General features: G+C 37.4%; 1 protein-coding gene across 1 annotated transcript; it reads right to left on the reverse strand.

The window, feature by feature from the left end:
* Positions 1-790: 790 nt before the first annotated feature.
* On the reverse strand, positions 791-1,153 carry LOC138191388 (uncharacterized). The gene has a single exon (XM_069138135.1). The coding sequence runs from the start codon at positions 1,151-1,153 to the stop codon at positions 791-793; it is 363 nt and encodes a 120-aa protein (XP_068994236.1).
* Between the last annotated feature and the right edge of the window lie 15,206 nt (positions 1,154-16,359).

A 16,359-nucleotide genomic window follows, 5' to 3' on the forward strand; every position in this document is an offset into this window, starting at 1 on the left:
ATTATCAATGTGAAACATATTAAAAATAGTATCAAAACATATTAAAAATTTAGAATAATCAGTTCAGTCAATCTTGTGAACATTTTCTTTTTTCTTTTATTTTAATATTTTGCTATTTTTCGAATACCAATTGTGTTAAAGATGAGGGCGTTGAGGATCTTGTTATATTATTAGTACTTACATATCTACTAAGAATAATTTAAATATGTTTCCAGGGCCAATTGCATGACCATGCTTATACCCCTAGGACCTTCGTTAGAAAGTTATTCAGCTCCGAAAATATGTCAGAAACTGATATTCAAAAAAATTAATATCAAAGTCATTGAATTGCCACAATAATCATGACAAACCATACATCAGATCCAAAATTACCAGGGTTTCAATTAGTGTTTTGGTATTAGTTTCTTAAATTAATGTGGTTGAAACGACAGTTGACTGCTAACATGCTATCAAATATTTCTTCTTCCTAGCCGAACCATTTGAGTCTGCCATTCAACTGAACCTTCTTCAGATGCAAAATAGTTTTTGAATGTTTCCCTCACATCTATATCCTCGTTCGTTGCATTACCCTCCACATTTCGGATTTCTTGTAATGCTGAGTGTCACCTTCCACATGATGAAGATGAGTTCCGAAGACATCTTTTCGTAGAAAATTATGTAGGCAACATGTTGCCAATACGACATTGTCCACGTGTTCCGGTGTCATTTTTATCCGTCTTCGATAAATTCTAAATTTTTGTGTTAAAATTCCGAATGCATTTTCGGATATTCTTCATGCGCGGGACAATCTTTAATTGAAGATCCTTTCAACTTCGTCATCTTCGAGTTGATACCCTGGATACGGACGCATAATATATTTTTTCAAAGGAAATGCCTCGTCACCCACAATTACATGAGGTACTGGCTCATTAGTGCCGGACAGAAGCTTAGCAGGTGGTATATTTAGTCTGCCATCATATATTGCTTTTCCAAAAGCGTAGTTAGCAAAAATCCCCCCATCACTGTTTTCACCGTATGCACCGACATCAATTGCAATAAATCGGTAGTCGGCATCCACAAGTGCCATCAGCGCAATGCTGAAAGTTTTCTTGTAATTGAAGAATAAGGAACCATTGTTATCGGGCGGCTCTATCACAACATGCTTTCCGTCCATGGCACCGATACAGTTTGGGAAATTCCATCATTCGTATAATCGCATAGGTGTAATGATTGCTCTACTTGCAGATAACTATAAGCTCGCACGTGTCGCTTAAGGGATCGTCTCAGTGTGACATTCCGAAAAATCACTGATTTTCGCGAATTTTTTTTTTAATGTTCACATGAACTAATCGGTCCGGTTTTTTTTTCATAAATAAATACGTTTATGAAGAATACAAAATGATTTTTTTCAAGTTTATTTATTGAGTGCATCATTGTTGTATAAATTGTTGTAATTTCACGTGAAAAAAAAAGGTGCTGCACGGTTTCCACGATGACGGCCGCAATTTTGATCTGAAAAAAAAATTTCAAAAAGATTATTGATCTGTAGGAAAGTCGCTATCGCGCTATGAAGGGTTTTTTTTTCAAATTTGACAAAATGGCGGCGGTTTGAACAAAAAGTGTCGAATGTGGCCCTTTTTTTCGACAGTTTTTCGTAAAAAAAATAGGAAGTTTTCAAAAAAAAAAAAAAAAGCTTCCATAGCGCGATAAAGAATGACGTTTAAAATGTTCTCCCGAAATTGGAACTGGATATCTTTGAAACTCTTCCTTTGAGAGTGGAAACCGTTTTGAAAAACACCATTCTGAGAAAAACGCGTTTAAAGATTGAAGTTGGAAAAGTTTATATAAATCGTTTACTTACGATCAATCGGCGATGCCAGGTCTTGATTTTTTTCTTGGGGGTTTCTCTCGTACGTCTATCCGTGGTGGATGTCAAAAACGAACTGAAATGCTTGGACAGTTTATTCTGCAAGGTTATAGAACCTAAGCACCTTAGTACTCGCGCAGGTGGAAAACCCGTTCCCTTTCTACAAGAAACGCTGTAGCGACCGTAATAATTTGAATTTCGATTTAAAAATTTGAGAGAATGTTTAGAACAGTGTATACTATACGATAATGCAAAAAAAAAAAAAAAAATTTTTTTGAAAATTTCACACTGAGACGATCCCTTAACGTTTGAGGTTTCCCCCAAGACCACTGCATGGTTTGATTCTGCAAATACTATTCCGAGAACTCAAAAGCTGCACGCCTTTATTTCATCAACCAAAGGACTTCTTGTAAAAAAAAAACTGGTTCTAGCGTTAATGCTCACCGTAAAATTGTCAATATTATGAAATGAAATTTTTTTTCTTTCATTAAAATTTTCCATCATTTAGTTGAAGATTATTATTAAAAATATGGATACAATTATACAAAAATACTATTCAATTTGAAAGTACTTATGCGTACGTAAGTGATATTGAAGCAATTTTACTGAGTACGTTTTTTTTTGTGCAAACCAATCGACCCCGGCGATCTCAGCAAGCTCCCGGTACCACGCTCAGTGCGTCACGTATGCACTTCAATTCATCCATCTCCTAAGCTAATATAGATCTCATTTTGAAACTTTTATTATATTATCTACAAACTTGAAGCTACTATAGAGATTTTTTGAAAAAAAAAAAAAAAAAAAAATGGCTGAAGCTATCAAAATTCTGATTTCAAATGTTTACTTCCAGTTTTTCACAAGAGAAAAAATCAAATTTCGAATCTGATTTCATAATTGAAAAGAACAGTCAATTTTCTATAGAGGCCACCATGTTTAATAATTCATTTTGAGTTTGTTCAATTTGAAAAACTGCTAATAACAGTCTACATTTAATTACGTTTCTATCTACGTTTAATTCTTTAGAAGCCCCGTAACTTTACAACTATAGCTCACAGAAAAAAAAAGTGTGTGTGTCAACTCCGACGCACGACTGGAGTTTACTTCTTACGAACGATAATTATGATATATATCGAACAGAAAAAGAGAGTAAATGAACGCATCTTCCAAAATGATAAGAGAAACAAACATATATCTGTAATTACTCGGATCATTTTAACTTTAATCACTTGATGATTTGTTTAATAGTACATAAAAATACACGTATCAATGCATAGAAGTACAAGAAAACTTTAAAATCAAAACATTAAAAGTTGATAATTACGTTGTTGTTTGTGTACGTTGTATCAACACAATAAATGCCACTATATGTATTTATTATACAGCATGCATACCCTGTACTCGGCAGCAGCATACAAGTTGCGGCAGAACTTCGTAATACGCAGGCACACAACACCCACGTACAAACATCACACATTCAACTCTCAGACCAGAGGTAGTGAACTATACAGTGAGACTACGAAGCATCGCACAAAGAGGAGACCCCGAGTATAGGATACGCTGTGTAATGTATTCCATCTCATTCTTTTGCACATTCAATCCTACAGATATATATGTTTGCCTCTTTCTATAACGCCTGAAGTTTTCGTGTTACACTAGTGAAATGCCTCATATTCCAATAATATATTATTCATTGAATATACTGTGCCGTAAAAAAATCAGGCAATTTATCAACATAGATGAGCTTCATTACTGCTTTGATAGAAATGATACAGGGATAACTTGGAAGAAGCGGTAGTATAGCGTAGTGATCAGGACATGCAACTAGTAATGCGAAGATTCCGGTTCGAATATCGACTCGGACATAACAATCCGAAGTATCACAACGGACTTTAAATAGGCATCTTAATCAACGTTAGGGAAGAAAAATAGGTTACAGTAATCTAAAAATCCTGCTTTTACTTCAAAATTAGGTTTTTCTATCTAGCATATCAACTACACACATGGTACAAAATACGTCAGAAATGTTTCAGACATGTTTCTGATACATTTTTCAAATGTTGCAATGAAATACGAAATGCTTCATACGAAACAGTTCAGGAACGTCATGGAAATATTTCTAATATGTCACCGAAATGTTTCTGACATAGTTTAGACATATGTCAGCTATATAACGTAAGTTATAAATTCAGGCATGGACATGTTTTGAAAATATTTCTGTTATGTTGCAATGAAATGTAACATGTTTCGAAAGAAATATTTCCGAAACGTTTCTGAAATGTTTCCTGCTGTGTGGGATATATGGGGCATTTAATGACATCTCGATCAAGAATTTTAGTCCATGTCTCAGTCTGGCTTGATAATTTTTTGCATTTTTGTCATAATTTTTTGACTCAGCGCATCCGAAATATAAATTAAAAACTTAAAAAAAAAAACACTTTCTAAGAATAGGAAAAATTCAGAAAAATCTTATGAAATGTAGTAAAATTTTTGTCGCCTATCAAAAGATAGAGATTTCATAACTTCAGAAGATAAATAAGTAAAATGGAAAAAAAATCATTTTTATTATTGCTTTGCATTTAATTGATATAAGAATATATATAAAAGCTCGTTATGATATGGGTCGAAAAATTCTTCTTCAGATAAATATTATGATGAGACTTTACATTAATTTTCATGTCAATTAAATGCAATCCAATAATGATAATTTTTTTTTTTTATTCATCTCTTGACGCTACCGAATCTCTATATTCCAATAGGTGTTAAAAATTTAGTTATATTTTATAAGATTTTTCTGAATTTTTTCAGATTTCAGAAAGTGGGCTTTTTTCCAAGTTTTTAAACGTACTCCGGATACGCTGGGTCGAAAAATTCTGAAAAATTGAGATTATTTTTTTCGTCATGTACTTCTATACAAAAAATTATTACACCAATCGGAGACATCGACTTAGAATCTTGATCGAGGTGTCATGGAATATCCCGTATACATGAATTCCATTATTAGGGCGTTTGTGTTGCAGATTGTACGTGGATTTGCGTCATTTTTTATGATTCCAATGTTATTATTTTTTTATGATCACAACTTTACTTTTATGTGTGACGCTATCTTTATCTTGACTTGGAAATAGTCTACGATATTCCGAGAGATTCATGTAGGTACTAACAGGGCTTAGTTTGCGAGAAATCATCGTGTACGTTTGTATTGATTTTTGTGAGAAATTATTTTGTCTTATTGTTAGTAAATCCGTCATTTGTATCAATGAATAAATAAGAATAATTACATACATCGTGTGCGTTTTTGATACACTCCAACGTCGTCATTTATGTTAACAAGTTAAAAAAATTAATATGATGTACGTGTTTTATTTTCAGAGTACACAGACTTACGTGATTCGCGATATACATATAGAGTATGTTGCACAGTTATATGTTCTTAATTATATTGAGACATTGTACGATCCGAATATTTGAAAACCTTCCGACACGCTTACCCATTCGAATTAACGATCGAAGCAAGAGCAAGACCATTAATTATGTATTCGTACATATTTTGTGATAATATATTTTTTCAATATTTAATATCCGTCAACAACGTTATTACCTGCATGTGGAGATTAACCACGTAGACTCATTTTCATACTATATATATATATATATATATATATATATATATATATATATATATATAATACGATCATTTGTCACACACATATTATCGGTTATTCAGTTATATTTCACTAGTTTACGAATATCTGGTAAACCACTGACAATTAGGCTCATCCAATCAAGTGAGGGAGCGTGGCGAGTGAACATGAAAAACAATCAGTTATACTCGGCATATCGACCATTTCAAAGCTTGTAAAAGTTTTATCGGTATTCATACCTTTGACAAGATTAATATACACAGTGATGGTTCAAGATTTTCCTTGTATTCGTTAGATTCTTCCAATTCCTCGAAAAGCGGCAAAACGCTGTCGTAGATAGAACCTTACGAGGAGCGGAGCTGCACCGACAGTCAGCGGCAACGGGCATGTGACTGCCACTCTTCCATACGCAAGGTGGCAACGGCTACTTTGCTCTATGTATGCACATATATTGAGAATATCGACCTACCCATCCCACTAAGAGACGGTTGAAGAATGGGGGTGTGACCACGCAAGACTATTGGCTTTCCTGACTTCAGGTGCTAGTGAAAGAAGCGATATGTATAAAAGTCACCAAAAGTCGCGACTTGGAGAAATCCTACGTTTATCAGTTGCAGCTCTTAACCCTTTACTAGCCGTGTCAGGTTTTTTTAACGCCAGTAGGCGCGTAGCGTCTTCGGAGACCCTATTTTGTTAATATTATATTTTCATGTGCAATACAAACAAAAAGATGAAACCTTTTACTGCAAATTGTGGTTGCCTATATGCGTCTGGCAGTAAGGATTTACGAGTTGCAAACTTTCAATTAATTGCTTGGCATAAATAAACAATATTCCATATCAGAAGTCGAGAAATATGAAAATTTGACCACCGTGGACGATATTGCATAAAAAAGCTATTTATTTGAATAGAATTCTTTTTGAGCATAGTTGCTAAGACAAAGACACGTACAAACAAAATAGTCAATGGCGCGAAATCTTTGTATAACTGAGTACAGTTTTGTCTGACTTGAAAAAAGTACCTGTAATGAAAAAAAAGAACTAAAAAAGTATAAATAAATTCCCAACATTATGTCATTAATGTGACCCTCAACTTTTGTTAAAATTTCAACTGATCCAAAGAAAGATATAGCTTTACGTTCAGTTTTGTAGTACAAATAATATTTGTTCCCGCTATACACTACGATCAGTAAAGCCAGAACGTGCGTGGTGTCCGTGAAGACCATAACAAAGTTTATCGACTTATGGTTGCGTAATGAACAGCGAAAAAAGCGCGTCAACATGAGTAGTCATACTATGCGGATTCTGGGTCAGTTGGTGTTAGTGCGTGTACGTGTGAGCTATGGTAGAGTGTCCGTTTGACTCGCCGCCCGCACCGTGGTGGGGATTTCGTGTACGTGTAAGTTGGTAAGTAAATCCCGCAAAGCGATTCAAATGTATACAAATCGTGAAGTCGTTATTGAGAAAATTTTTTTCTGATTTTCAATTTCTTTTGATTTATTCAAAAACCAAAATAGATAAATATCTGAAACTTGCAGGATCAACGTATCTTGTTAGTACCAACATACCCTCAAATGATGACCCAGATATCCTTCTGGGCCCGATTTTCTATGCTTAGCGTCCTATGGCCTTTGTATACTAAGGTTTTTGAGGTCGCTGATTACGAATGCAAAATCAAAATTTCAAAAAAACAAAATGGCGGCTTCAATATGGCCGGATAAATCAAAAATTTCCAAATAAATTCGATCGAAATTCTACTTTCTTTATGTTTTTGGAGTCACTGCTAACGAATCCAATATCTAAACTCAAAAAAAAAAAAAAAAATATATAAATTATACGTACGGGACTCAATATAGGTTCGTGGAGCGGCTGCTATAATACATTAAAAATTTATTGGGAAATTTATGAAAAGTAATTGTCCCTTCGTGATATGATAAATAAAGTATTTGTTTAAAAAAATTGCAAAAATAAGGATTTTGTTGTGACTCAGGCGTATTTGTTCCAGCTGGCAGCGCATTAGCTTCTGGGGATATCTGTTTACATTTCTTTGGAGGTAGTTGCCTTAGGTTTGTGATGAATGGGTCAGATGACACTAGCAGCCAATTCAAAACATCATGCATGGTATTTTCACGCGATTGTTCATGAGAAAATCCTTGCCGAAATTTCTTAACGTCCTTGTTTCTTGTTTCTTGAGCCTCCTCTGATAATTTTCCAATAGCTAAAACAGCCGAAGCTATCATCAAAGGACGACGGATTAATATTTTGTGGACGGTTGTTGGCATATAATTAATACCATGAATAATCACGCACGTACAGTCTCGCAGTTTCCAAAGCATATTCGGCAAAGTTGTCCAAGTTGATTTCGTACCCACTCGAGATAACTTGTAGAATAACATCACACACATCTTTTTATAAGACCTTCGTCCAAGCCAGTTACCACTGACGTTGTTTAGCAGTTTTCAAAAAAACGCTGTGCTGTGTCCCCATCGTTGCTACTCCCATACCCAGGCTTTGGACGATCCACTATCAACCCCAGTTCAGACTTCAGAGATTTTTGAATCTGTACTTTTCGATCGCTAACCAACTTTTTTTCATCTCCGGTTCGTGCCTGCTACTTTTTCAGGGCAAGTTTATAAGAAAGATGCAAAAGTGACTAGGAAAATCGGATCCATCCATGTAATGTAGACATTTCGAATTTCAAGTTCTCTTCATTCACCTCTTTTTTCAGGATTGCATCAATGTCGTTGAATTCTTTTGAAGTAACTCCACATAAATAGCATCTCTGTGCAGATTTTGTAGATGTTACAGCATTGCAGACATTTCCATCTATCATAGTAAACAGTATTGTATGAGTAACTGTTACTTCTGTTACGTAGGGGTGAGAGTATACTGAACAGTGGTAGTTAATGATTAATGAATAATTATTTAAAGTAAATGGCAATTTGGTGAAAAGTTTCACAAAACCTAACAGGAGAAAAGGCGAGTACGGGTGGCTGAATGCAGTTGAAAAGCTGTTTGGATCCAGAATGCACTACTCCAAAGGAACCCAGGGATGCAGCACAACACCTGAGAGGACGGAGACCTGCAAGCGAATAAGAAAGAAACTGTCGTTGCGAATGCCGAAACAAGTACTTAAGAGTACTGCCAGGATTCCTGTTCGTCAACCTATCAATGAGTATCCGCTGCAAGGGTACACATACGGAAGTGGACTACGACTGTCAGTGGGTCACATAATACTGGGCCCACCACAAAGATCTGAATGCACGGAATCCGGCCTCTAGCAAGGCGTAAGGCTCTTCAGCCAGCCGAGCATCCAGATCTCGTTCACCAATCAGAGGACACGGTACACCTGATGTCCAGCAACGCCTCAGCCAAATGTAAACCAATGCAGAACATACTAGCCGGTCCACCAACGTTTCACATAAGTCATTTTTGCTATGAAGAGTAATTCCATTCCATGATACCTACTTATAATCTTAATCAGCCCCATATACCTTTTCATTGAGTCACTTCCGTCACAAACGCCTGAATCATGCTCATATATCAATTGGTATACAGTAAAATCCTGAAGTAAGATCTTAAAAAAAAAAAAAATTAGATCTGTAAAATTCACAACAATTTTTTTTGAGTAATCCTCAAGTTCTTCTCAAAGACGTTATAATGGTACTTCCTTATGTTAACCTGAGATATGATTGTTTCTAATGTAAAGGCCGGCTGACCAGTTTTACTGATCATAGAGAGCTACTCTTCTGCCGACCTCAAATCTGCAAAATTTTTTTATATAGTACCTTAGCATTTTCATTATGATTACTCTCAATTTTCATACATACACTAGTCACTGACTGTTCATCAACGGGGACGTTGATGGTTTCTAAGTGGGGAGAGATGTTACGCCCAGATGTACCGCCTTGGCGTACCTTTTTCAAAATTCCATTTCATTTAATTTCTTTAATTTCTTCAATTATTTCATCACAATCTCATATTCTAATAAGGTCACCTACAGTCCTTGGCATCCGCTGACATTGTATCTTATTTGCTGACACCAAGAACTGCGTTATAGAATTACTGACCTTGTAACAGCGGCGCTCGGCCCGGGAATATTTCTCTTTTTAAGTCAAAATTTTTATCAATAATCAGGATAAACCACCACCTTTGGAACCACCAAATTGAAGTAGATTATCTGTGGAGATGTGTGAATGAATGCGTGAGAATTATCTTAAGATATCTTTTGTCAACATCTTATACGTGTAAGTGACGAGATTGAGAACCGTCGGAACACCGTCGAAAAGCGCGAACTAACGCTGACCGTGTAGATTTGGGCACCGGGAGGTCGCCCTCGCACTTCATTGGCTAATTACCGTTACAACTTATTGCAACTGCAGATGCCAGCAACCACGTCTTTCGTCTGTCAAGTCGTGAAGTGCGTGGACGTCAACCCGGATTAGCCCTCTCGAGCAAGAGTAGCTTTGGAAAATCTTAATTGTGACCGGCCTAAAGTCTCGCGCTAATTCGTCAAAACCGAGCATTCAGTTATTTTGTTAGCTGCCAAAGACTCACGATCTCCTACCTTCCAAATTCTTTCCTGTTCTTGACTATTTCTTATATCTTCGAGAATAGACATTTTTATGATATTCCATTATCCTTAAATGAACCAAGTTCAGCCCAGATTCAATCCAGATCTGGTAATATTAAGCATTTACTCTAATAATCAAGAACTTCTTTACTTCCGTAAAATAATCATTTTGATAATAATAATACAAATCATTACATATCAAGCCGAGAGTAAAACATTTTGACATTTATTGTGAAAAGTGACTCATTGATAATCAACCGATCGAAATTAATCAAAACTGAGGGACCGAGTTCATCGTTTCCAATATCATCCATCCACCCTTAAGGTGCCGCTGACCTGGCATGTCCTATATATATTTCGTGACTTCAGAAGCGGGGAAATCGCCTGCAAAAATCCTGATAAAACGGGGGTACGAATCTGACTGGGAAAATTTTCAAAACAAAGCTTGAATAAAATTGTACGTCTGTATCTCAGTCACTACTATCGCAGATCACTGATAACGTCTGATAAAAATAATGATGAACTCACTAGAATCACCTCGCGTCAAACATGGCCGATCAGGCTAGCGACTTGTTGAATATTCACCGCTTGTACGATATCAGAATTTCTTTCACTTTTGCCAGGGAGATACAGACGTACGAAAACACACACGTAATCCGGGAAAACCTATAGCACCAGTTAGTTTGCCGTAAATATGGCACGATTTATGCAAGCGATTTTCAGGAGACAGGAGCCCGTTCTGATGCACCAGAAGTCTGTAATTTAGTTAAACGTTGAACCTCCAGAAGCGCTGTAGTCGACCAAAGCTGTACCAGATGGTAACACCACATGGTAATACGCACACGTCCTATGCTTCACAAGCCTTCTGCTAAAGCAACAATCTGCAGTGCCGACGTGAGCATGAGCTTTTAGGTGGATACGGAAAAATGTACAACTCACTCAGAATAACCGATAGATTTTGAAATTCGTGCATATTATAAGGTATCGTTTGGAAATGGTAGCATCAGTTCGCAATCGCAGTAACTATTCGTAATCGCACGTAGCCCGACTGTATGTGGACGGGCCATTCCATGCGAAACCGACCAACCCATGACCCCGACCAATTTTGATTCTACTGAAAATTTTCCACTTTCTTGTACCTGCCAAAAGCAGTCTTTCTGAAATATTTTAGATGTTTGTCGCAACCCAGCCAAACACCATAAATTTATCAAAATTTCGCACAATTATTTTTTAAATGCTAATGACTTTTCCAAAACCCGATATTAAAATAACATACTGTTTCTTGACTCGTTTTGAGTCGTAGTTCCGCAAAGAAAATTATTCTTTTTCATTTCATTGAAGGGTTTTGGGGCATTCTACATCGAGTACGCACCACTTAAATCTGCCTTTTTTTCATTGATTTGATAGAAAATCATTAACAAAAACGAAAATACCTATCCATTGATTCCTGTTCGTCGAAAAGGCAGCTATAAATAGCGAATAATTGACATAGAATGCCCCATATACGCTCCGGATATCCTCATCTAATAGTAGCATCAATGTCCGCAAAATTGTCATACTGACAGATGATTGACCGAAAGATTAGATGCGGCAGTAAAATAAATACTGAAATTGCAGGAAACACGCATGTATAGGCGTGATGGTTTAGGGTTGAGATAAAAAATTGTGCTCTTGAACAGACCATTATTTATTTATTTATAGCAAATTTGGGGGGGGGGGGGGCGGTTTACAATCGTCCGAGCCTGTTTAAAAGATTACCCTAATATATACGAAATTGTTTCTGAGTCGAGTGTGTTTAACAATACTAGAAATACATCCCGCAAAAAATCTGTCATTGTACGTACTGTGACGTGGTGTTTCGTACCCCGTCACATAGTTTAATTATCGCACTTCCCTACGTACGAATATCGCTAAAAATAACGAAAGCACGTCTGAGGCCAATACTCCAAAACGAACGACTAGTTATCTTTAAGTGAAACTCTCTTTATTGAGCTGATTCTATTCTATTTTCTAATTTTGTAACGCTCTACGAGAAACATCTACGAGACTTCCGCTTCAAGATACCAGGACAATGCCTGACAGGGGTCACGTACCAGCTCAACACCGACCACCACGGACTACAGACGAACGAATACCGCTGAAACCACTCCCAATGGATGCCTATCTAAGTTGTGAACAGGGTCGTGCGTGATGCACAAAAAGTACCTCCAACTATTCAAGACTTATCGGCCAGGAGCCGAACCACGAATTAATGCTTCTACCGCTCGGATGCATCGCCTGACGGCGTACAGGGCTGTGCGTCAAAAACACAACAAAGCCTCCCGTCGACGATACTTATCAGCCTGGAGCTGAACCGACCACGACATCTACTAAGTCGTGGTCTATCAAATAGAGGACGGTTTTCTCTTAATGAACCGTCCTATCGAAGGGCTGTGGCGTGGAATAGGCTTGACTATGCTGACCACGTGGATCTGGTGGATATAGTGTAGGGATCCGGGTTGAGGGCCATCACCACCAGATCGTTCCGACATGAGGGCTCCGATGAGCGAGGGCCGGAATACAGCGCCAACAAAATAGCTACAACGGGGAGTACGAGTAAAGCAAGGAGTGAAGTACAATCGGTCGCAAGTCCAAGAGACCGGTGGCGCAATATTATCGCATACCTCAATATCGCAACACATGAGCGGTACGACCTCCCCTCTCACCAACGACGCAGCACAGCTGAGGGTAAACATCTCTGACCACCTTCCGACGTCCCTATACCTCGATACCTGTCGTCGAGGAAGAAGAAGAACAAGCGCCGAGGGATTATCACCGCCTACCTGTAGACCAGACCTACGCGACCTGCTGGCCCAATTAGAATAACGTAAATTTGAGGAAGAATCACGTGACAGCAGCACGACGAAAATCAGGATCATCGCTCGTCTCGACACTCTACATTCAGTTTTCACCTAAGCCAGACGTGTCTTCGCTATCACTATCAAAAGTTTCTATCGCTATCGTATCGCATTCTCTAGTACCTGTTATATCTTCTTTTCACGTAAGTGAGGTTCCTTTTCTATTTTGTGAAGCCACGAAATTACTTGCAATATATCGTATCTTTATCTCTCTCTCTCTCTCTCTCTCTTGCAGTTGGTCTGCGTGAGCCACCTGGGCTCGTACCTCATTCTTTACTATTTCTTATCTTATCACTTACTATTTCTTATTGCAAGTAACTTCGCGACTGGTTGACTCTTACTTACGCATTGTTAGTGACTATTGCTTTATTTCACTATCTCTCTCTTCTAGAATACCTGAATATCTAATATCGCTGTATAGCAGCGTGTTCTGTTAAATTGTCAATTCTTATCTTAGCTATTGAGCATTACTATTTCGTTATACTTCTTCTGATTAATTCATAACTGTTTCTTTACCTATTACCTTTGATTAATTTATCTTAGTGAGTGTACCGCGTGAGCGATCTTACATCGCCGCGCGGTCCCGGTCGTCGTTCTTTTGACTTTGGAGTATTGCGCCGTATCGAATAACATCTTTTTCATTATTTTCTTCGCTAATACCGCTGATCGTAGTTGTCCGTAGTCTCTTTGGTTTGTTGTATGTTGCGTAATAATTCTCTTGAGTATTATTTGTCTTAATCCCGAAATCATCTTTTACCGTACCGAATATTATCTCTCTTGCTTCTCGCACTTACCGCAAACTAGAGACTACTCTTATCTGTTAGTTTCTATATTTTATAATAATTCTCTACTTGACCTGTTTCCTTGAATTTACCTCGTAATTAATAATTCCCTGCCTCTGTTATATCTCTGATAATTCTGGTAATGTGATAACTATTACAATTTTTGTATTTCGCATGTTTCTTATAATCGCTTCTCATATTTTATGGTTTGCTTGATCAATGCTTAATTTAAGTACCGTATATCTTTTTCTGTTCTGCCTATGCATTATAAAACCGTGGTAATTATTACCTCGAATCATAATATCGCGAGCCTACGCATATTTCTCGTTTATTCTGAAAACGTTCTGTTATTTGTTAAATCTCTCGCTCAACTTTTCTCTGGCTGTAAATTAATTATCTCACCTATCTTAATTGTATCTCAATCTCTTCAGTTGTTTGTTTGTTATTAAGATTTATCGCTTCTTAGCCAATATATTCGATACTATTTCTGCTTCACCTGTTTCTTATTTCATCTATTGGATTCAACTCCTCCCCTCTACCATCATCTTGTCTATACTGAGCAAGCTGTGCAAAACCGTCGTCGAACCTGATCTTGTCTTTATCTATATCTTTTTCTCTAATTATCTATTATTTGACGCATGTGCGTCTGGCGCCCAACAATCATATCTTTGATTAATGTTATTCTTGGATATGAAGGTCACGACTCAAAACACTTCTGCATAGTGTTAACGTTTCGGCTCTGATGGGGGCCCTCCTCAGAACCGATTTATTTAAACATCTGTCACGAACAGAAATAATAAAATAATGTACAACTCCGTTATAACAAAATTGAACATAGGTGGCTTAAATAATAAGCAAGGATGTTTATGCGGATATAGATGAGAGGAATTACCTAGTGTGGGATGACACTTTCAATTACCGCAGACAGAGCACACTCTTAAGTAGTGAATACGTGTTGGTAGATAAATAATAAATAGAAACAATAAAAAACAAAAACCGAAACACACTACGATCGCGATACGTAGTTCCCAAGACTTCATCCTTGTAGTTGATTTGATAAAATAAAACACACAACAGTTATAGGTTCAAATCCAGAGCACATTTGCACTTGTGGAACGTCCAGTGTGTAGTGGGGGGAGATCGATATCGATAGTTATCGGAGCAAACGCAGAGTCAACGGGTTAAAAGGAAACCAAAATTTTGTTAAGAAGGTAAAATCGAGAGCAAGCTCAGTCGGTAATGGATAATTACATTGGTTGTATCACAGAGGTGTAAATGGTACTCAGATGTTCGACGTCTTGTCTTCGGTTGACAGAATTGGGATGTGCAACAATATTGCACATTTCTAACAATAGCCTATTGTAATACAATGGTTCAACGTCAATAATGCTGGCTTGAGAATAATTGAAAGAATGGTCGAAATCGATGGCATGCCTCGTCAGTGCAGTATAATTATCCTCGGGTTCATGGATATTGCGTTTATGCTCGGTTATCCTAGTGTGTAGTTACCTACCTGTTTGGCCTATGTAGGACATGTTGCATTGATTGCAGGGAATTTTGTAAACTACACCAGAACGCATACCCGGGGGTAAGGGGTTATTACCCGAATCAAACATAGAGGATAGATCATGTGCACATTTACCCACAAATTGAATTTTGTACTTAAAGAATGTTCTGTTGAGTGACTCAAACAACCCGGCAACGTATGGGGTGGAAATATAGTTTTTTTGATTAGCTTGTGCAGCAGATGCATCGATATTATTGTTGGAGCTAGTCGATGACAAGATGGAATCGTATTTGAACTGTATATGTTTGTTGAGCAGACGAGATGGATAGTCATTTTTACTTAGTACCTGCTGAATCAAGGACATATTTTTCTTATGAAATTCCATACTTGAGAGTCGGATCGCTCTGTCAACCAAGCAATGAATCGTTCCGATGTTGTAAGATTTGGGATGGTGAGACTGGAAATTTAAATACCTTTGTGACCAGGTAGCCTTATGAAACCAATCTGTTTTGATGAGTTGGTTATCGTTAATGATCAAGACATCTAAAAAGCTAATTCGATGATTACACTCTATTTCAGAGGTAAATTGTAATCTCGGATGGAATTGGTTGAAGACCGATAGCATTTCTTCAACTTTATCCGAAGGGACAGCTGTGATTATGTCATCTACATATCTGAAATAGAATGAAGGCTTGAAGTCCAGTTTGGGCTCGCCGCTGGGCCGATGGGCTCGCCGCTCTCTCCAATTTTGTCGGATTTGGTTTTGGATGATCTTGAACAATGTTGTCTCAACAAACTGGACTTCAAGCCTTTCCAATTCTGTCAACCGAAGACAAGACGTCGAACATCTGAGTACCATTTACACCTCTGTGATACAACCAATGTAATTATCCATTACCGACTGAGCTTGCTCTTGATTTTACCTTCTTAACAAAATTTTGGTTTCCTTTTAACCGGTTGACTCTGCGTTTGCTCTGATATCTATCGATATCGATCTCCCCCCACTACACACTGGACGTTCCACAAGTGCAAATGTGCTCTGGATTTGAACCTATAACTGTTGTGTGTTTTATTTTATCAAATCAACTACAAGGATGAAGTCTTGGGAACTACG

This window comes from Neodiprion pinetum, chromosome 1, assembly GCF_021155775.2.
Source record: "Neodiprion pinetum isolate iyNeoPine1 chromosome 1, iyNeoPine1.2, whole genome shotgun sequence".
Classification (NCBI taxonomy): domain Eukaryota; kingdom Metazoa; phylum Arthropoda; class Insecta; order Hymenoptera; family Diprionidae; genus Neodiprion; species Neodiprion pinetum.